This window comes from Hyperolius riggenbachi, chromosome 2, assembly GCF_040937935.1.
Source record: "Hyperolius riggenbachi isolate aHypRig1 chromosome 2, aHypRig1.pri, whole genome shotgun sequence".
Taxonomy (NCBI): Eukaryota; Metazoa; Chordata; class Amphibia; order Anura; family Hyperoliidae; genus Hyperolius; species Hyperolius riggenbachi.
Window position 1 is genome coordinate 222,798,772 of NC_090647.1, and position 22,532 is coordinate 222,821,303.

Sequence of the window (22,532 nt, forward strand, 5' to 3'; positions counted from 1 at the left end):
CCTTGAACAAGAGCAGCATACATGACAAATCAGAAATAGGCTTCATTATCTCTTCCTCCACAGGTGACATCCGGTTATAGCGAATCTGAAGTGAGGAAACACACTGTAGGTTTCATACATACCCATGTATAGGAAAGGCTCAGGATACCATACCAAACGGAACAGAGGCACCAGCAGGATAAAAGTGTATAAAACCTTTAAAATTTGCTTGGAGGAAGCTGTGGACTTACCTCCATAAAGCAGACACGAAAGACTGTCTGTATAATAGTAATCACATTTATTATATAGTACCACAAAAGTGCAACGTATTTCGCAGGTCACGCCCGCTTCATCAGGCAATAAATGTGGGGACAAACAGAATTTTAGCAGTAGCAGCACCTCAGTGAGGCGCTACTCCTGCTACTGCTGAAATTCTGTTTGCCCCCACGTTTATTGCCTGATGAAACGGGCGTGGCCTGCGAAACGCATTGCACTTTTGGGGTACTATATAATAAATGTGATTACTATTATACAGACAGTCTTTCGTGTCTGCTTTATGGAGGTAAGTCCACAGCTCCCTCCAAGCAAATTTTAAAGGTTTTATCTTGCTGGCGCCTCTGTTCTCCTACTGCTATACAGTGTCCACCACTGGTGGAGGGGTGATCTACACCTTTTCTGATCTACAGAGAGTGACTTCTTAATTCTGAGTGAGGACAGGTCTAATCTCCTCACCTGCCTATACAGTGGTTGCCTTTGTGGTAACCCACGTTTGTGAGTATACTCTTCTCACTAATTATCTTTACTAATTTTATGCTGAACGTACTACACTATATTGGGCTCTCGGTTTCTCTAACCTTATCAGGATACCATAGAGCCTTCCTGGTGCTGGGTCTGTTATGTTGTTCCTGCGCCGTTCCAGGTTAAAGTTATTTTACCTGCTAGGTGGAATAGCCCTTATGCTAGGAATACACGGTACGTTTTGTACCATGTAATCGAGCCGCTGATGGCTCGATTGATAAAATCCGATGTGCCTGATCACCCGCCGGATCGATTCCCCGCTTGATACCGCGGTCAGGACAATAGAAGAAAACGAGGAGAAGATAAGAAGTGCCCGCGGGGACGAGTGGGAATCGATCCAGGCGCCCGCGGGGACGCGCCGGAATCGATCCAGCGGCTCGATTACACAGTACAAAACGTACCGTGTATTCCTAGCATTAGGCACTCCTCCAGCAGTCTGCAGAACTACTTGTGTCCCTGAGTGGTTCCAAAGACGAGCGCCTCCTTACTGCATAGGCATGAGTCCGGGCTAACCCATGCACAGCACGGATGCACTAGTCTTCAGAACTACTGGGCAAAGTGAGTAGTTCCAAAGGTTGCCCCAGAAGTACTGAAAACCTAGTAGGACAAGTAACTTCAACAGGGATGGTGCAGCAATGACGGGATGGACCAACGAACTGGAAGGCTCTATAGTATCCAGAGCCTTGGCACTACATAGGTATGCATGAAACCTGAGGTGAATTTCTTGCTTCAAGTTTGCTTTAACCACCTTCCCTTCTTAAAGGGAACCATAACTGAGGGATATGGATGTTTACTTTTGAACAATACCAGTTGCCTGGCAGTCCTGCTGATCTCTTTGGCTGCAGTAGTGGCTGAATCGCACACCTGAAACAAGCATGCAGCTAATCCAGTCTGACTTCAGTCAGAGCACCTGATCTGCATGCTTGTTCAGGGGCTGTGGCTAAAAGTATTAGAAACACCGGATGAGCAGGAGAGTCAGGCAACTGGTATTCGTTTAAAGTGACACTGAAGCGAAAAAACCTCATGGTATAATTAACTGGTTGTGTAATACGGATAATTAATAGAACATTAGTAGCAAAGAAAATAGTGTCATTTATATTTTCAGGTACAGGTAATCCCCGACTTATAAACGACTCGCCGATACGAACGGCATGGATTCTGTGTTTCCATGGAAACAAGCCCAAATTTTTTTTTCAAATTGGACTTGTAGGTTTTGAGATAATGGATTTTGAAAAATTCAAAGAAAAAATTGTTTTTTTAACTTGTATAAGCAGGCACAGAGGGCAGATGTAACAGAGAGGGACACTGGAGGCATAGAGGGGCACAGAAGAGGTACAGGGGACAGAGATGGCACAGTGTTCCGACTTAAGAACAGATTCAGGTCAAGAACGAACCTACAGTCCCTATCTCGTTCGTTAACCGGGGACTACCTGTATACAGCTTTTTTTTCATTATATATATATATATATATATATATATATATATATATATATATATATATCTGCATAATTCTCTAATAATTGCAGTTTTCACAATACACAGCATTTTAAATTATTTCACAGAGCAGGCTAGTGACCATTTGAACTTTTCTCTGTAGAAAAGCAATAAACAAAGAACAAACAAAGACAGTTGGAATAAGTGCTTCAAAAGACAGTGCTTTTCACAACTTTATAAAGTTGCAGAGTTCAGAGGAGCTCTTTTGCATAGATAACAGCTGAAGTTTAACTCTTCCTGTACTGAGAACAATATGAGACTCAGATCTGTGCTAATAATGTTTTATTTCTTAGCAGTACTACACATACAACTCATTAGATCATAAGTTTATTTTCACTTCAGATTCCCTTTAAAGGAAAAATTCATATCCTTCTCAGTGTAGGTTCCCTTTAAAAGACTTTAGTATTTAAGAGGAGCGGAAAATCAGCTATGTTATGTGCTAGTTATCTAACATACAATCTCCAGAGCTCATCAGGGTTGTTCCATGAACTGAGCTATACACAGAAGACACTGCAACAAAATATACACTTTTTTTTTATTTTCAAAATTTTTATTGAAGTTTTAAATTTTAACAAGGCCAAAAGTACATAAAGATATGAACAGCAAAAAGGGAACATTGGGGACAACATATGCAAATATTTTCCATTGGTGTCTAAGCTTAATCGGGAGGGGATAGGTAAGATACTCAGTAGTATGATCATAGCAAACATTAGAGCAGCTGAAAATAAGATCGCTACTGTTAGTAAAAGATTAAGTGTCTATGAGCCCTCAGAGGACTAAGTCCAGCTATCTGGGGCTTGCTAATGGAGAGTTAGGGGGTAGGGCAGGAAGGGGCCCATGTAGGGCTAGAACAGTTTATGAGTACCTCCTTAGGCGCCTGCCGTCCAGCGATAGGCAGGCGGGACAAGGGGGGTTATTACCATAGTCAACATCGAGAAAAGGTCAAGAGAGGAAACCAGAAAGAGGAAGAGAGAGAAGGAGAAGAAAAAGGGAGAAGCGAAAAGGAAATTGGGATAAGAAAAAGAGAAAGAACGAGAGTGGGGGGTCCACCTTACAGTCTCAGAATGGAAGCTAACTCCAGGTTTGGATGTTCCAGACGAATCCAGGGATCCCAGATTGTTTCAAATTTCTTTTGGGTGTCCTTAAGAATACTAGTGAGTCGTTCATTTATCATTATAGAGTTGATTCTTGATTTTGCTTCGCTGATATTGACGGAAGGCTTCTTCCAGTTCCGTGCTATAGTCATGGTAGCTGCCGAGAGTATTATGGAAGCTAATTTGTTTTGTGCTGAGGTCAAGGATCTTATTCTTTCATGTAGTAAAGCTTGCCAAGGGTCTTTAGTGATTGGTTGGTGGAATAGGGATGAAAGTAATTTATATATTTGACACCAGAATCGGGTAAGCCGTGGACAGGTCCACCAGATATGTAACATGTCGCCAAGCACTCTGCAGCCTCGGAAGCAATAAGGGTTGGCGGAAGGAAATATTTTAGCTAAACGGGCTGGGACCAGGTACCACCGGGTCATGACTTTAAAAGCGGCCTCAACAATATATAGATTACTTGAACAGCTGGAAGTTCTGCTCCAGATGTCTAGCCAGTCTTCTCTGTCTTTGGGGCTGGCAAGATCTGCCTCCCATTTAGAAGCATAAGGGTGTATCACTGGGGAGGATGGGCGAGATAGAAAACTGTATAGTCTAGAAATCAAGCCTTTGGTATTTGGGCAATGGATACAGATGTGTTCATAGGGTGTTGCGGTGTAGGGGGGATCTTTATCGCGAGTAAGGGATCTGATCCAGTGTCTGATCTGTAAATATCGGAAATATTCTCTAGGGGGAGCCTGAAATTTTTCTTGTATGTCTGGCCAGGAAAGGAAACCTCTAGAGGTGAGAAAATGTGTTACCATGGTGAGGCCTTTCATGCTCCACCAAGAGAATGCTGTCGGATCCTCAAGACCCGGGGGAAACAGTGGGTTATTGGTCAGCGGGAGCAAGGGTAGGAATGATGATTGGAGATTAGCGGAGTAACGTACCGAGTCCCACACTTGGAGGCAGTGGGCCAAGGGGGGGCTAAGTGAGGGTGGTCTCATTTTCGGGGGGAGCCATAGTAGGGTGCTGGGTAAAAAAGGGTCACATTTAGGTATTTCTAAAAAGACCCAAAGAGGGGTATCATGCGTCTGAAATAGTCGGGTGAGTTGGGCTATGGTTGCTGCCCGATAATAGGAGGTGATCTGTGGGACCCCCAATCCTCCATCCAATTTGTGAGCAAAGAGGGTTAATTTACAAACCCTAGGGCCCTTACGACCCCATATAAAAGTCAAAATTTTCTTCTGAAAAATACGTAGATAGTGGCTTGGAACTTGAACCGGGAGTGTGCGGAAATAGTAAAGGAGTTTTGGTAAGTAAGTCATTTTGATTGCATTGACCTTCCCTAACCATGATAGGGGGGAGTGGGACCACCGGTCAGTTAGTGCAGAAAGTGACTTCAGTAGTGGAGGGAAGTTTGCGGAGAAGAGAGAAGCGTAATTGGGGGTGAGGGTGATACCTAAATAAGGTAAAGATTGGACCCACTGGAAGGGAAAAGATCCCCTCAGCTGGTCCAAGTCCACCGGAGAGAGGGATATACTCATGGCTTTAGATTTATCTACGTTTATTTGTAGGCCAGAAACTTGGGCAAAGCGGGTAAAGGCCTGGAGGGCCTCTGGGATGGATTTATGAGGTTGTGTTAATATTAACAGGGTGTCGTCTGCAAACATAAGGAGTTTGTGGGTTAAACCAGCGAGTTCGACCCCTTTAATGTCAGTGTTACTGCGTAAGTAGCAAGCGAAGGGTTCAAGGGCCAGGATAAAAAGCAGGGGGGATAATGGGCAGCCTTGTCTGGTGCCCCGCTTGATGTCAAAAGTGTGTGAGTTGTGGCCAGAGAGTCTTACAGAGGCTGTGGGGCCTGCATACATCCCCTGTATCCAATTTAAAAAGTGTGTGTCTAAACCCCATTTGTTGAGAGCAAGTTTTAAGTAGGGCCAGGAGAGAGTGTCAAAGGCCTTATAAGTGTCTAAGGACAAAGCCACTCCGGGTATTTTGTTTGTTTGAAGGTAATGGGTTAAAAGGATAGCCCGTCGGGTGCCGTCCTCAACCTGCCTGCCAGGGACGAAACCTATCTGATCCCTGTGAATTAAGGATGGTAGAACTTTATTCAGTCGTAGTGCTAAAAATTTGCCCAGCAATTTAAAGTCTACGTTAATAAGAGAGATGGGGCGGAATTGGTGGATTGCGTGGTGTTCCTGCTCTACTTTGGGGACCATTGAGATATAGGCTGCTAGCATGGATCTCGGGGGAGACCCGCCATCGCGAAGTTCGTTATAGCATTTTGCTAATTTTGGGGCTAGTAGGTCTGACAGTTTTTTATAATAGAGGGCCGAGAACCCATCCGGGCCAGGGGTTTTGTTGGGCTTCAGTGTTTTGATAGCCGATAGAACTTCGGCTGTAGAAATAGGGGCACTAAGGCTGGCGATGGAGTCTTGGTCCAGTGTTGGGAGCGAGATCTGATTCAGGGAGTTACGGATGGATGTGTCGGAGGCGTTAGAGGTATCAGTGTATAGGTCTGATAAAAATGTTTCAAAAGAGTCGACGATTTTGCGGGGGTTAGCTGTGACCTGTCCTGAGGGATTACGAATTTTTAACATAGTTGGATAAGAGGGCTTATTTTTGAGACACTTAGCTAGCAGAGCCAGAGGTTTGTTGGCATTGTAGTAATAGAATTGTCTCCGCCATCTAAGCTGTTGTTCCGCCTTGTCAGTTAGCAAAAGATCGAGTTCTGTACGGATACGATCTTTGATGAGCCTATTGATGCGTGTAGGTGTGTTTTTCCACTCCTGTTCCGCTCGATCAAGTTTTGTAGTAAGTTCTTCAATTTTTTGGTTACGACGTTTTTTGAGAGCGCTAGCGATTCCTATAAGTGTCCCTCGTATGGTAGCCTTATGGGCCTCCCAGAAGGTAAAAGATGAGGAGACAGTGCCTGTGTTATTGGCGAAGTATTCCTCAACTTCCACTTTCAATTGGTCAATGATATCCGCTCTGGAGAGCAGGGATTCATTAAGACGCCAGCTGAATGTCCTGTTGATCAGAAGAGTGGCGGAACAGCAGATGGAAATTGGGGAGTGATCTGACCAGGGCGTAGTATGGATTTTGGCTGCTGGTACAAGGTGCAAGCATGTTTGTTGTACAAATATGTGGTCAATCCTGCTAAAGCTGTCGTGGGCATTGGAATAAAATGTGAAGTCCTTAGAAGAAGGGTAGAGTTCCCTCCAGACATCCACATAACCGTGGCTGTCTAAAAGTTCTTTGATTTTTGCCCCTTGTGGATCTTTGAGTTCTGTGTTGGAGTTAGGATTAGAGGTCCTCTGTCTGTCTAGTTTAGGGTTGAGGGTGTCATTAGTGTCGCCTGTGATTATAATTGTTGAGATGCTATTATATTGGTAATAGGCAAGTGAGATAGGAATGCCTGTAGTTGTGAGATTTATAGATTACAGAACGATGAGCCAGCAGGGGAATCAGATCGTATGAAGAATAAAACTTAACCTTATAATCTTATAGTATCATAACAGTGAACATAGAAATCCCATTGTAGTTATGTAAAGAAAAGAACAAGTCAGAGATCGTCATCCGTCTACTGACACCGAATTAGGCGACCAGATCATGAGTCAGGAGCAGTGGTTCTAGGCAATAAGGGATGGGGTTAGGGAAGGTTAGGAAAGTAGGGAGCAGGGGAGGGGGAAGGGGGAGGGGGAGAGGGAGGAGATCCCTGGTAGAGTAGTAGTTGGCTTTACTTTTAAGGGGGGGGTAGGTAGCGGGAGAGGGATGGAGGGGAAAGGGGAACTGCTCACATCAGAGTAACAGACAACATGCAACAAATTACATTAAATCGTTTCAGGCATGTAAATCAGGGTGCTCATATAAAACATTCAGCTTGTGTCAAACCATGGAAAAAAACTGAGCAAATTACAAGGTATAGGGTGAGGGGGGGAGGAGAGGAGAGGGGAGGGAAGAGCGGTTTCAGCCTTGAAGTAACCGTTAAGGGAGGGGTAGAGGTGGGAGTGAGGGAGAGGATGGAGAGGGGATTTGCAGTACATTGTGCAGATATGCTAAATAACCCATAACTGTGCTATTGTCCAGGGATTAGCTTGCCAGTCCGGAAGGTAGTAGGAGTTCCCTGGGTAAGGCAGGACATGGGTGATAAAAGTCAGCCAAGGAAAGCAAATGTGATAACCCAGAGTCTATCTTCTGAGGGATCAGGGACTGGATTATAACCAGTACTGGGTTATATCAGAGTCTGGTGAGGGATAGTAAATGAAGCCTTGGGAAACAAAACGCAGATGATATAAAAAGGAAATAGAGTCTTACCCAACCGTTATGGTAGATGGCAGAAGTGAAGGGAAGAATGCGTCCTGCAGAACGTCCGCGCTGAAATGTTAAATTCGTAGTGACAAAAGTAAAAGAACAATGACAGGAACAAAACTGTAGGCCCAGGCCAGAACATGAGCAGGGCAAAACTGTGGACCTGCTAACGTAACAGAAAAGCCTCTTCAGTAGCCACAGGTATGTCTGCTGATAACCGCTGGGCGTCTACGGATGTGTGCAGAAGGGATCTGCGTAGAGTAGATAGGTGTGCGGTGAAGATGTGTCTTCAGGTGGGAGAGGCATTCCGAACTACCTGGGCAGATTGGGAGGATTTCCTAGAGGGAGAGACCCTCTGCCAGGAGTTCTGCGAGGCCGGAGAGTGCCTAGGTGAGGTATCAGCAGCTTGCTTGCCGGTATCCGACGGTAAGATCAGCTTCAGGCGCTCAAATAGATCCTGCGCTTCTTCGGGCGAAGTGACGGTATACGATTTCCCAGACAGCAGGAAAATTAGTTTGAACGGGAATCCCCATTTATACTTGATGCTTTGGGCCCGCAGTGCAGAGGTATAGGTCTTCATGGATCGCCGTTTTTGAATAGTAACAGGAGCCAGGTCCGCGAAGATCTGGCATGAGTGGTCCTGGAAACTTAACGGCTCCTTTTCTCTAGCTGCCTGCAGGATCGTTTCTTTGGTGCGATAGAACGTAAACTTAATAATGACGTCTCGTGGGGTACCGTCGGGTCTTTTGGGGCCCAGGGCTCGATGGATCCTGTCAAACTCCAAGCGGTCGATGGGGATGTTGGGGACAAGCTCCTGAAACATCGCGGTAGCGGTGGAGTTCAGGTCTAAGACGGATTCCGGTAACCCACGGATTCTTAAGTTTCCTCGGCGGGACCTGTTTTCTGAATCCTCTAGACGTAGCTTGGTATCCGCCAGCTCAGATTTAACCTCCGCCAGTTCCCTGTCGTGGGCATCGACCACTTTTGCGGTCTTCTCGTAGCGCTCTTCAAATTCCGCCATGTGAGAGGTGAGGTCTCTGATTTCTTTTTTAAGTTGGTGGGCTAACTTGGAAGCCACGTCATTCAGCTCCTTATGAAGAAGGGTCTTGAATTTCTCGAGAAGAAGGGTGTCTTTCGGGGTCCAGTCCAGAGCGGGGTCTGATGAGGAGTGTTCTGACCTCCTGGCTCTGGTGCGGGGTCTGGAAGCCACAGTAGCATCGGAGTGTGAGGAGGAGGCTGAAGACGCCATGCTTTTTAGGCCTCCGTGGCGCCGCGAGGAAGAAAGCTGAGAGTGGGGTGATCCTGCTCTGGATCCTTTTGAGGCTCAGCTCATCTGTGCACCGGTGTTTCCGAGTGCCGTAGGGGGAAAAAAGAGGTGAAGGCTGTTGCTCGGTGAGCTGGGATACTTAGCTTCAGCAGTCGGCCACGCTGAGCGAGACTAGAAAGCGGCCATCTCTCTAGCGCGCCAGCCACGCCAACAAAATATACACTTTGATGACACCTGAAGGTTCCTTTTAACCCTCTGGGGACCGCGCAGCGTAAATCCTACGGCACACTTGTGGCTTTGTACTTTTTTTAAATGCTGTGAGGATACGTCCCAAATAAACTACAAGACTGTGGAGAGACTTGTTGCGGACCGCATCTTTCTTCTTTACTACACTTGTGGCTACTTATCTCTGATGCGGCGTAGGATTTACACCGCCTGCTTATAGCTCTCGGTAGGAGGGGAAGAAGAGGACTCAACTTCCCAATGTTCCCCCGGCGATTGCCATTCCCATTCACTCTGCCTTGAGTGTTGGGTCGTGGCTTGATGACATCATCAAGCCGCGACCTGGAACTTAGTGGCAGTGCGCGCAGGGATGCCAGCCAGAGCGGAGGGGGCTAGAGCTGCTCATAGCTGGAGTCTGGGAGGAGAGTAAAGGCTGCTGGCTATACTGGGGACACCGATGTCTAGCTATCTACACTAGGGATCTAGCTGCCTGACCCTCGAAACGCGCTTCCCCCATACCTAAAATGCTCTGGTCCTTAAGGGGGGTTAGGCAGCCAATACCCAGAAGGTTAAACAATGCAAATTGCCCGACTTTCCTTTAATACTTTTAGCAATTTCCCCAAAACAAGCACACAGATCAGATGTTTGACTTGAAGGACAACTAAAGCAAGAGGGATACGAGGATGACACATTTATTTACTTTTAAGCAATACCAGTTACCTGGTTATCCCTGCTGATCCTCTGTCTCTAATTTTTTTTAGCCATAGACCCTGAACAAGCATATGCAGTTCAGGTGATCTGACAAGATAAGCCATATGCTTATTTTTTGGCCTTATTCAGACACAAATGCAGCCAAATAGATGAGCAGGGCTGCCAGGCAACTGGTATTATTAAAAAGGAAAACAAAAATGGCAGCCTCTATATCTCTCTCACTTTAGGTGTCCTTTAAAAAAGCAAGTTACTATACAATATCATGAATAAAGAACACCATTCTATTTTATACTTACTGGCTTCCATATTTCGTTTTCTTAAATTTATCTCTTTTGTACTGGGCATGTTCATCTTCTAATGTCTTGATGGATTCAATAATAGCACATAGTGTTTTGTAGGTTTCACGAGGTTCATCGATAATAAAGCTGCTGTACTCCTCCTGTTCAGGCCCATCATACACTGACCGACTGCCGCAAGCCTCTACAGAATGGCAAGAAGACGGTTCAGCAGCATTAGCACATTTTTCAATTCCCTATCTTGATAGTCTATTATCCTAGAAATTCAAGTACCTTTCCCATTTAATGTCAGCATTTGGGTCACAAACACTTTAGTTCAGAAAACTGCCAACCTTTGCTCAATATGACTGAAAGAAGGATGTAAAACAAGGCTGTACAGCTTTCCATATCACTATGCTTAAATCCAATTACCCTAGAAAGTGTTTTTTTTTATTAAATCCTTGTTGGAAAGGTGCTTTTGATATGTTCTCTCATACCAAACTACAGTTCTTTTTTTAAACCCTGGAAACAGGTGAAGAAACACTGTGCTGATTAGAAGGCCATTTGCACACATAAGCAAAGACCGGCATTTTGTGTTCTACAAAAAGTTTATTTTAATTTATTTATTTTTAAAATGTGGGTGAATTAACTTTTGCAGGTGATGGATGACAATATGTACCACTAGTCTTGTGAAAGCTGGTAGTGTCAATGCATTCCAGCATAAAACTTTTCTCCCACGTATTCAAGCAATCTATTCCTAGAACCTAAACAGTAGCAGTAGGGTATTGTACCGTGCTAGCAATCAGTAAAAGCAAGAAGTTATAAATCAGGATAATACCATTATAACTAAAAATGAATAAAAATAAGCAAGCTTTTGGCCTTGCAGCCTTTGTCGGGCTTATATCCTGTTAGTTTGCAGGCTGGTGGTACAGACAGCTATATACATGCAACATCAAAAGGGAAAACAGATTTTTTTTTTTAAGCATAAATACATGTCATTAAGATGCCTTAATTCAAACAGACCATCTAAATGGGGTTAGAGGTCGTTAGCTGAGATAAGGATCCTTGTTTACTCGATGCTCACAGACCTGGGATTAGGATTGACCCAGAGGTATCGTAAATTCTTAGTTCACAAGTTCAGCTAGAATGGCTGAGAAAGTTCAAATATCATCAGCCTCATACCAATATAAAAAGTTGTTTTTATTTAAACCCTTCTCCACAGCTTTGAACCAATTTATAAATTTTGTTTCTGCTATTAATCGATCATTTGACTTTTGAAGCCACCCTTCAGGGCAGTGACACGAAGATCATCCATGCTGTGTCCGTTGGACCGGAAGTGTGTAGCAACTGGGAGTCCAGATTTGGTATCATTAATAGTGTGCCTGTGTCCATTCATACGTTTGCGCAGAGTTTGTCCAGGTTCTCCCACGTACATAACATTGGGGTATTTAGCACACATGATCAGATGTACCGATTGGTGGAACCACAGGAAAATGTGCCTTGTACTCTGTACTCCTGTTGTAAACCTGGTATCGTTAACCTGTCAGTGGAGTAAATGTGTCTGCAGGTCCCACATTTTTTGTCGGCAGGGTGATGTTCCGTTTTGTTGAGGCCTATTCAAAGAACTCCTGACAATCATCGGTTTTAGATTGTGTGATTGCCGATATGACAAGAGTGGAGGTTTAGGGAATATTCTCAGTCTGTGATCCTTGGACAGGACCTCTATTTACAGCAGATGGGCGTGGCAATGGGTTCGCGATTCGCACCACAGTATGCAAATCTCTTCATGGCCAAAATCGAAGAGGAATACCTCAATGCATGTGGCATAAAACCCATGGCCTACTTCCGCTTCATTGATGATATTTTAATCATCTGGTCCGCAAGTAAGGATGATCTTCTCCAGTTCCACAGGAACTTCAACGCCTTCCATCCTACAATCAAATTTAAACTTACCTACTCACACAGAGATTAACTTTCTGGACACCACCATATACATCAGGGGTAACAACATACAAACCTCTGTGTATCGCAAACCTACAGACCGTCCCACATACCTAAGATATGTCAGTTTTCATCCCAAGCACATTAAGAACTCTATAATTTACAGCCAAGCTATAAGGTACAACCAGATTTGTTCTGACAGGAAGGACAGAGACAAGCACCTGGATCGCCTTAACCACTTGAGGACCTAGCCTTTACCCCCCCCCCCCCCTTAAGGACAAGCGCTGTTTTTTCAGATCTGTGCTGGGTGGGCTCTACAGCCCCCAGCACAGATCAAATGACAGTCAGAGCGACCAGACCGTCCCCCTTTTTTCCCCACTAGGGGGATGATGTGCTGGGGGGGGGGTCTGATCGCTCCTGCATGCTGTGGGTGGTGGGGGGGGGGCACCTCAAAGCCCCCTCCACCGCAGGATTCCCCCTCTCCTCCCTCTCTTCCCCGATAGATCGGAGGCTGCACAGAAACGGATCTGTCCTGTGCAGCCTCTAACAGGCTCCCCGTTGTCATGTGACAGCGATCCCCGGCCGCTGATTGGCCAGGGATCGCTGATCTACTACAACGCTGCTACTGTAGCATATTGTAAAAATGTAAACAAAGCGGATTATTTCCGCTTGTGTTTACATTTAGCCTGCGAGCCGCGATCGGCGGCCCGCAGGCTATTCACGGAGCCCCCCGCCGTGAAATGACAGGAAACAGCCGCTCGCGCAAGCGGCTGTTTCCTGATTAATTAGCCTGCAGCCGGTGACGCAGATCTGCGTCGCTGGTCCTGCAGCTGCCACTTTGCCGACGCGCGGTATGAGTGCATGGTCGGCAAGTGGTTAAGAACACTTTCATTAAACAAGGTTACAGTCCTCCTATGGCTGAGGCCCAAATCAGGAAAGCCAGCATCATCCCCAGGACTGAACTCCTGAAATATAAGCAAAACCAGAAAGAGGAACGTGTCATTGATAAAACACGTGTGTTAGAACCAGTAGGACCTGGGAATTCACATGATACCAAATCTGGACTTCCAGTTGCTACACACTTCCGGTCCAACGGACACAGCATTGATGATCTTCGTGTCACTGCCCTGAAGGGTGGCTTCAAAACGTCAAATGATCGATTAATAGCAGAAACAAAATTTATAAATCGGTTCAAAGCTGTAGAGTAGGGATTGAATAAAGACAACAACTTTTTATATTGGTTTGAGGCTGATGATATTTGAACTTTCTCAGCCATTCTAGCTGAACTTGTGAACTAAGAATTTACGATACCTCTGGGTCAATCCTAATCCCAGGTCTGTGAGCATCGAGTAAACAAGGATTCTTAACTCAGCTAAAGACCTCTAACCCCATTTAGATGGTCTGTTTGAATTAAGGCATCTTAAAGCGGAATATAACCCTGCATTTCAACTTTGCTCTAAAACATTATTTACAGCATATTATATGCAACCAGCATTTTTTTTTTTACTAGACCAGCATTGAAAGGGTTAAACACAGAGGTTTAAAGTTCCATGTAGAGATATGCAGAAGTTCATTTAGATACATTTAACTAAATAGAATTTAACAAGTGATAAATGTTACACACTCTTTGGCTGTCCTCCAGCTCCTTCTCAGTCAGAGAGAGTGAGTCACATGCCACACTTAGATACATTTATGTAAACAAAATGTATCTATGTCAGCTTCGCATGCGTCTGCAGTTCTGTCCAGGAACTTTAAAGCTCTGTGTAACCCTTCCAATGCTGGTCTAGTAAAAAAAAAAATGCTGGTTGCATATAATATACTGTAAATAATGTTTTAGAGCAAAGTTGAAATGCAGGGTTATATTCCGCTTTAATGACATTTATTCATGCTTAAAAAAAATTACCGGTTTTCCCTTTTGATGTTGCATGTATATAGCTGTCTGTACCACCAGCCTGCAAACTAACAGGATATAAGCCCGACGAAGGCTGCAAGGCCAAAAGCTTGCTTAATTTTATTCATTTTTAGTTAGCCAATAAATGGTATCATCTTGATTTATAACTTCTTGCTAGAACCTAAACATAAACTCTCCCACCCCCAAAAGTAAAAACAGAAAGCCAGATATACTCAGCAAATGAAGAAGTCCAGCACTGAAATCTATTATGCTAAGTCCATGTGAAGCCTGTACAAAACCACTCAGACAGAATCTACAGGGCCCGAGATTACACAACTGCTTTATGACCTCAGTTGCCAATGGTTTGGCGGGTACATGGGAACACAGGACAGAGGGGCCTACACAGGTGGGATATACTGAAAAGGAAACTTGGTACATTTTGGAGCACTGGGAAGCTTGGACTAAATACGGGGGCACTGTCTGGAAAATTTAGCTACAACATGGAAGGTGTTGGAAAGCCAGAACAGGCTATGGAGGCACTGAAAGCAAAAGATATAATATGGGAACAGTTGTAGTAAAGGACACACTGAGGAACGATTCTGCACTAGGAACACTACTATACTAAAAGCTGAACGCTACAGTGGCCCATAGGAACTTAACCACTTGAGGACCCACCCTTTACCCCCCCTTAAGGACCAGCGCTGTTTGATGGGATCTGTGCTGGGTGGGCTCTGCAGCCCCCAGCACAGATCAGAGGGCACGCAGAGCGATCAGATCGCCCCCCTTTTTCCCCCCCTATGGGGATGATGTGCAGGGGGGGTCTGATCGCTCCTGCTGGTGGCATGTTGCGGGGGGGGGCACCTCAAAGCCCCCCTCCGCGGCGACTTTCCGTCCCCCTCCCTCTCCTACCTGTCCCCCCAGTGATCCGGGCTGCACAGGACGCTATCCGTCCTGTGCAGCCAGTGACAGGACGTCCTCTGTCACATGGTGGCGATCCCCGGCCGCTGATTGCCGATCTGCCTTACGGCGCTGCTGCGCAGCAGCGCCGTACAATGTAAACAAAGCGGATTATTTCCGCTTGTGTTTACATTTAGCCTGCGAGCCGCCATCGGCGGCCCGCAGGCTATTCACGGAGCCCCCCGCCGTGATTTGACTGGAAGCAGCCGCTCGCGCGAGCGGCTGCTTCCTAATTAATCAGCCTGCAGTTGGCGACGCAGCTGCCACTTTGCCGACGCACGGTATAAGCGTATGGTCGGCTGCTTCCCACGGTATCAGCCTGCAGTTGGCGACGCAGCTGCCACTTTGCCGACGCACGGTATAAGCGTGCGGTCGGCAAGTGGTTAAGCACACAAAATGAGTTACACGTAGACATAGCCCTTGCTGTACAAAATTTCATTACCTTGCATTTTTTCTAGTTTGGATATGTAGGTGTTAAACAGGGAATAAATGCGTTCTGTTTCTCTGTCCCCATCAATAACAAGTTGGATGTTTGCTGGTAGAGCCCTATCATAAAAGGGACAAAGCAGAGTTATTATAATTTGCATATATAAAATCAAACGAAAAACATTGCAATTAAGGTTATGATCTGCTAACTATCAGAAAATGATCAGAAATATAATGTTAAGTCTGTAGAAATAAAAGCATTTTTGTGGTGATTTTATGATCACCATATTAATAATGTTCAACTGCACAGAGGTGGCGCACTCAGGTATTCTAAAAGGTATGCATAACACTGTAAAAACACTCTAAAACTCATATCACTATTATGAGTGGAACACAGTGGTCTCTATACGGCTACTTCAATCACAAAGTCCATGTAATGTATACACAGTCCAAAGATAATATCACATGGAGGGCTTCTCATTCCATCCAGATGAATAAAAAAATTTCACATTTGCCAAGCACACGTCCAATAGAACAGCCTCCACCTCACCCTTTGGTGCCTGACTCACCGTCTACGAAGACCCTCAATTAGGTCTATTGCAGCATTGGGACCGTTCCCGGGTCGTCCCCCACCACTCAGGCACACAGCTGGATGATTTTCACCACTCCAAAGATCCGCTATTGTATTCAGCTTACTGCATCTAAAAACTTGGACAAAGGCGTCTCATAGCGTAAAAACGTCTTATTTATTGTATGAAGCCTAACCACGCAACCAGGAACTGGGGAAAGGTGCACGGCGCGTCCCACGAGAGTACAAGCCGGGAGTAGCGCGCACGGACGGCGGAACTTAGTGGGACTACTAGGAGCAGCCAGCCGGTGGCCAACAATAGCGGGGGAGAGCCCGTATTGAAGAAAAACTCTGTGTGATTTTAACTTCTGGGAAAGTGTGAGTGCAATAACTTTTTTTACATACAATAAATAAGACGTTTTTACGCTATGAGAGGCCTTTGTCCAAGTTTTTAGATGCAGTAAGCTGAATACAATAGCGGATCTTTGGAGTGGTGAAAATCATCCAGCTGTGTGCCTGAGTGGTGGGGGACGACCCGGGAACGGTCCCAATGCTGCAATAGACCTAATTGAGGGTCTTCGTAGACGGTGAGTCAGGCACCAAAGGGTGAGGTGGAGGCTGTTCTATTGGACGTGTGCTTGGCAAATGTGAAAATTTTTTATTCATCTGGATGGAATGAGAAGCCCTCCATGTGATATTATCTTTGGACTGTGTATACATTACATGGACTTTGTGATTGAAGTAGCCGTATAGAGACCACTGTGTTCCACTCATAATAGTGATATGAGTTTTAGAGTGTTTTTACAGTGTTATGCATACCTTTTATAATACCTGAGTGCGCCACCTCTGTGCAGTTGAGTATAGTTTAAGAAGAGGAGGCGAACCAGGTGTTTTTGATTTCTGCCTATTTTTTATATTGTTTTTACTTCCGACATCGGGAGAGCTCAGCCGGTGTATCCGGGTGTCTTGCGCATTTGTGTTTTGGTTTTATATTAATAATGTTGCCAATCAGGTGCTCACTTAGAGCTGATCACCACTTTTAATTTATGCAAAATATTTAAATTATTATGTGCAGTCACTTTATTTATAAAGCAGAGAACAGCCTGATCAATATTGTAAAGATCGAGTGCTGTCCTCCACTTTCACAGTGGCAAACCCAATTGGCTTAAACTGTGGAACCTGCGAGTGTGTGGCTCCACCCTCTGAGCAATACCAGCCCAAACTACACCCCATTCTACCTTACAAAGTGGGCGAGCAATCCCCCACCCACTTTGTAAAGCTTCCTTATCGAATATTAGGACAAGGAGCTTGTCCCCACCCTCCATGTGCCTCTGAACACACAGAAGTAATAATGACCCGTGGGGTCATTTGTGGAAGAATCTGTAGATATTTCATAAATAGGATGGCCCTAATATATTAACTCCTCAGGGGGAATGGAAATATGTGTACATTAATACCTCTTTACCATTACCACAACTAGTTAACAAAAAAAAACTGTTGACTTAAAGGGATACTTAAGCCATGGATAAAAAAAAAAAAATCCGTTTTACTCACCTGGGGCGTCTACCAGCCCCCTGCAGCCGTCCTGTGCCCTCGCAGTCACTCACGGATCCTCTGGTCCCCCGCCACCAGCTAGTTTAGTATTCGCCAACATTTATTTTTTTTATATCCATGGCTTAAGTGTGCCTTTAACTACCTGAAGGCCGCCTAATGCCAATTGGCGTCAAGTCCTGGGGCCGGCTACTGCAGGAGATCGCGCACAGGCTGCGCGCGCATCTCCTGCTTGGTAGGCGGAGCAGAACTCCACCTTCAGTCTCCCAGCGGCGTTCGCTGCTCAGAGACTGTTAGACGGCGAAAAAGGCGCTGTGATCTGCAGCAGAGCTGTACTGGGCACAGCCGTGTGACATGGCTGTCCCCCTGGGGCACAAGAGAGCGATCGGCTCTCATAGGCCGATTGGCTGGCTGCAGGGAGGGAGGGAAAAAAATAGCTGTATTTATTAAAAAATAAATGACACAAATATTTACAAAAAAAATAGACACAGGGGGAGCGATCAGATCCTACCAACAGAGAGCTCTGTTGGTGGGGAGAAAAGGGGGGGGGGGGGGGGGGAATCACTTGTGTGCTGTGTCGTGTGGCCCTGCAGATTGGCCTTAAAGCTGCAGTGGACTATTAACATAAAAAAGGCCTGGCCTTTAGAGGGGTTTAACACTGTGGTCCTCAAGTGGTTAACACTGCTCAAAGATGTGGAAAACTTTTTGTTTTCTTTTAACGCAATATTTTTTTTATCGTACTTTTTAACTGTTTGTTGGAATGAGTAAGGGGTCCTAATGTACCAATAAACTTATTCCCCTGGAATGGTTGCATTTCTGGATGCACTTGTATTAAAGGGTGGTTTCAAATTCCACAGCAAGGACCCCATAGTATCATCATGCTAATGATAAATAGGACAACCTCCATCTGCAGCTGCTAATATCTATATAGCACTAGTAGCAATCAGCAGCTGCAAGCATGTCTTGTCATCAACCAAACGTCTGTGCTATACCACAGCAAAAGTGGGCCCTTGCGTTTCTGATGGCTGCTACTTGCTGATCACCGCAATAACATGATAACCGCAGCACTCTTTCCACCAGTGCGCTTTATTTTTTGGCCGATTGCAAAAGTGCTGCACTTTTGCTGTGTTTGTGATCTGTCTATAAAACACCCATTGCAATTCCATCATGAATTGCAGTAGCAATCGTGCTCGTTGTAAATAGTGAAAATAGCAATGGCATCACAGCGCATTTGCAATGCAGATTGTCATTTTAAGTGTAAAAGGGACTAAGACTGTCTGATCCAAGCCATTCTTTGCTTTAACAAAACCAATCTAGGCATCTCTATCCAACCTATGACAAGTCTTACCCAGTGCAGGGACTGCAGCCAGGGGCATTCTCTGAGGTAGTCTTACAGCACAACCAGTGCCCATTAAGGTAGGCAGAGGGATGGAAAACAGTTAGACGTTTCTTGTTACACTGACTGACTTTGGTGAGGATATCTATCCAATCTTTTGCTTCCACACAGTTGTTTGCTTGAATGTACAATGTACGGAGTGGTTGAATGACTTGAAACATCTTAAAAAGAAAAGACACAAAAGTTATGATTATGAAAAACATGGAGTAACTCACTTATAGGTTGATTCACTAAAATCCCAGCTGAAAGTGCTGCGTGCAGACAGTACAGAGCAGATTAACTGGTATTCATACATGTGATGCACAGTGCGTTGCTAGTATAACTTATGCTACGTACCCAACATGTGTTATAAAAGTAGTTTGTGTGTTGTGTACATAACTTGAGTTGGGCTATGTGCGCAATGCGTGTTCTTGTGCTCACTGATGATACAATCTTCACTGTACAATATTACCAGATCAATGTCGTAGGAGGGTAATTCTCATATTACATAGAGGTGGTAAGGCAATTAAGACAGCATTTTCAATGAGTACTTCAACATCCTGATCTATCACTGGTTTTCACTTTAACTTTTAAAAAATGAAATGCAGAACTTTCATGAATAGGATTGGCTACTTGAAGTTTCATTCTTTATAGCACAAGGCTACAGGAAGTTTGCTTGGTGACATTTTCTATCAAGCCATTAAAAGGAATCATTTATACAATTTTTTATCTATATGTGATAAATCAATGCTGGACTATACAAGTCATAGTTTTTGCTATGCGTACCATATTTTCTCTGTTTCTGTGCAGGACAGTTCAGCATCATTAAAAGTGATTCAAAATGTATCGACTCACACTGTATGCAGGCCATTTTTTTTGTAGTATAGACTAACTAGTTCCTGTTAATTTTTCAATCTGTGGGAATTGCATGGACATTTGTGAAGACTGCCTGTTTATTATTTTAATGGTCTGAGCTGAGCTTCTTTTAAATACTGTTTACTTTCTGAATTGTCCCACTTTCAGCGGTTTCATTCCTTATTCTATGGCCCCATGGCTATGAGGAAGGCAATCAAGCTCCCCTGATAGACTGACTGACCCAGCTGCTGTGTATTTTTCTCAGCTGAAGGTCAGCTGATCCTCAGTCTGCAGACTTGGTTTGCCTGAAGTGGTTTTCATTTCCTGTTAAGAGGATATTTGCCAAACTTTCTTCTCAGCCCCAGTAATTAGAAATGCCAGTTTAAGAAGGAACAGCTCCGTGTCATTGTTTCACCTCCCCTGCAATATTTCTACCTGAAAATTAATGTAATACTGAAGCAAACTGAAAAAAAAATAGATACTGACCTATGAAGAAGGAAGGCTTAGGATCCCATAGCCCCTTCCAGGTCCTCTGTCCATGCCCTTGGTCCACTGCTGCCCCCCCACTGAAGTTAAATGACCAACTGGTTGAATACATCTTTCAGAAGTACTTGCATACCTGAGTACTTCTGTAGACAAGCAGGTCCGTATTGCGCTTGTGCAGAGAAAGGTTGGCTGGCACAAGCACAGTACGGATGTGGCCGTCTTCCAAGGTGTCCCAAATGGGTGGAATTTAAACAGGGGAGAGCGGTTGACCGAGGGCACGGAGAGAGGACCTGGAAGGCTTTATGGGATCTAGAGTCTTCCTCCTAGATAGGCTAGTATCTAACTTTTTTTTTTTTGTTGCTTCAACTATGCTTTTACAAAATCACTATGCAACCAGCAGTATAATATGAATGCTGCTTTGATATGGCAATTTGACAAAGAACTGCTATCTAGGTGCGGTGTTAAAATTGTGGTCAGTGCCACAGTGGTTAAAAATATATTTTTTTCCTCCACTCCATCTTCAGTGTCTACCTTCCCCAGTAATAATCTGAGAAATGAGATTACATAAAAGAAGCCAAAAAATAAATCAGGGATCCATTTAAGCAACTTTACCACCCCTCTAACGCTGAGCAAAAATGTGGGGCATTTACAATGCTGAGGTTACTGGGAAGTATTATTCGAATCTGTTGCTTCACAGCTATGTGATTTCTCAACACCGGTGTTGTCAAGCTGCAAAGTAGTTAAGGTTTTCCTGTTTTTAGTGGTGTAGCCTGGCTCTTGCCACTTTATGAGGAAAACTTTCCATTTCTTGAAAGTGTCAAAAGCTATTTGTTTCACAGGAACTGTACTAGTGTCCTTCATAGAAAAATATCTGTACCAATGATTTTCATCTCCTTAGCAATTAACAGTAAGGCATCAAGTAAAATATTAATTGATTTGATGAAGGAAGTGATTTCTATCATGTAAATTGACCACTTTGACCCTTATATGTGAATGCTGAAACCACAAGAAGAAAGGTTCTGTCTGCTTACATTCTTCATTTTGAAGGACTCCTCTTCTACCTTCTCTACAGCTAATATGTTTTCAATTGGAATACTGCAGAGTGGGTGATCACCTATTGAAAACACAGGAAGAACGATAAAGTCAGAAAAGTATAATGCAGAAAATGATGATAAAAAGTCACATAAATGTGATGGTGTTGCCTAATACAACACCTGCAAAACTCTGGCCTTTCTTATTGCGGAGCATAGCTGAAATATGTACACTAAGGGAACCTTAACCTGAAGTTTATGGTGGGAACACCCATTAGCCACATCCAGCTAGATACCTTATATACTCACGTATAAGCCTAATTATTCAGCACCTAAAATGTGCTAAAAAGTTACCCCCACGGCTTATATTATTATTTAGTATTTATATAGCGCCGACCTCTTCTGCATCGCTGTACAGACAATATAGTCTTGTCACTAACTGTCCCTCAGAGGAGCTCAGCGAGTCAGTGGAGCAGAACGGATGGTGGAGCAGGCTTTGTTACTGGCAGAGGAGAGTAAGGATCATGCACTAGTGATCCTGTTCTTGCCAGCTGGCTCCCTGCTGTGTCCATGCCCCCCCCCCAATCCCCTGCAACATGGTGTGAAGAGTGTACGCTGCTCAAGACAGAGCAGAGCATGCAAGCAGTGCAATGATTGGGGATTCTTCCTCTGTGGCAATTGCTGTGTGACGCATTTATGACGCAATCTAGTGGAATTTTGTGACACAGTTCTATCATCATTGGGTCACATCTGGCTATGAGGAGGGGAGCTGATTTATACTGGGGGCACATCTGGCTACTGTGGAGAGGGCTGCCTCTATGCACATCAATCAGCCCGGATCGCTGCCTCTCCCCCGCCCCTCTGTCTTCTTTCACTGGGAGGGGCGGGGGAGAGGCGGAGATACGCGCCGATTGACGCGCATAGAGTCGGCAGCAGAATCCACGACCAAGAAAGTCGTGGATTTTGCCTGCCGTGTACCCCCGTGAGTTTGAGGTGATTGAGGGGGGTTTCAGCCACGGTTCTGCGGTGTTTTAAGAGGGGCATTAATGTTAATGAGGTTTTTAAAGTAAAAGCCTAATTTTCGGGAGACTTCAGAGTCTCTTTAAGTAATACTATTCACACTTAGCACCAAGATAGTATTACAGATTGACAGATGTGGAAGGTAAGCCATCTGTGATTTTCAGTTTTATGGCAAGCAGAAGCAGTATAATGCTCTGTTCACATTAGTCTAGATGCAGAACGGAAAGTTCAATTCATTCTGCATCCAGCTTGTACAAAATACCCGACCGTTCCACATCTACAGCATCATCCACGT

At 44.6% G+C, this 22,532-nt stretch overlaps 1 protein-coding gene across 5 annotated transcripts in view; it reads right to left on the minus strand.

Annotated features, from left to right (window-relative positions):
• The window catches only part of RASA3 (RAS p21 protein activator 3), a 233,265-nt gene that overhangs the window by 7,493 nt on the left and 203,240 nt on the right, over positions 1 to 22,532 (minus strand). For all 5 annotated transcript variants that reach the window (XM_068268219.1, XM_068268221.1, XM_068268223.1 and 2 more), the window contains 4 exons: positions 21,218 to 21,300; positions 18,819 to 19,027; positions 15,368 to 15,471; positions 10,158 to 10,341 (listed from right to left, as the gene is read on the minus strand). In XM_068268219.1, the coding sequence (XP_068124320.1) occupies positions 10,158 to 10,341; positions 15,368 to 15,471; positions 18,819 to 19,027; positions 21,218 to 21,300 (580 nt within the window). The remainder of the gene's footprint in view (positions 1 to 10,157; positions 10,342 to 15,367; positions 15,472 to 18,818; positions 19,028 to 21,217; positions 21,301 to 22,532) is intronic.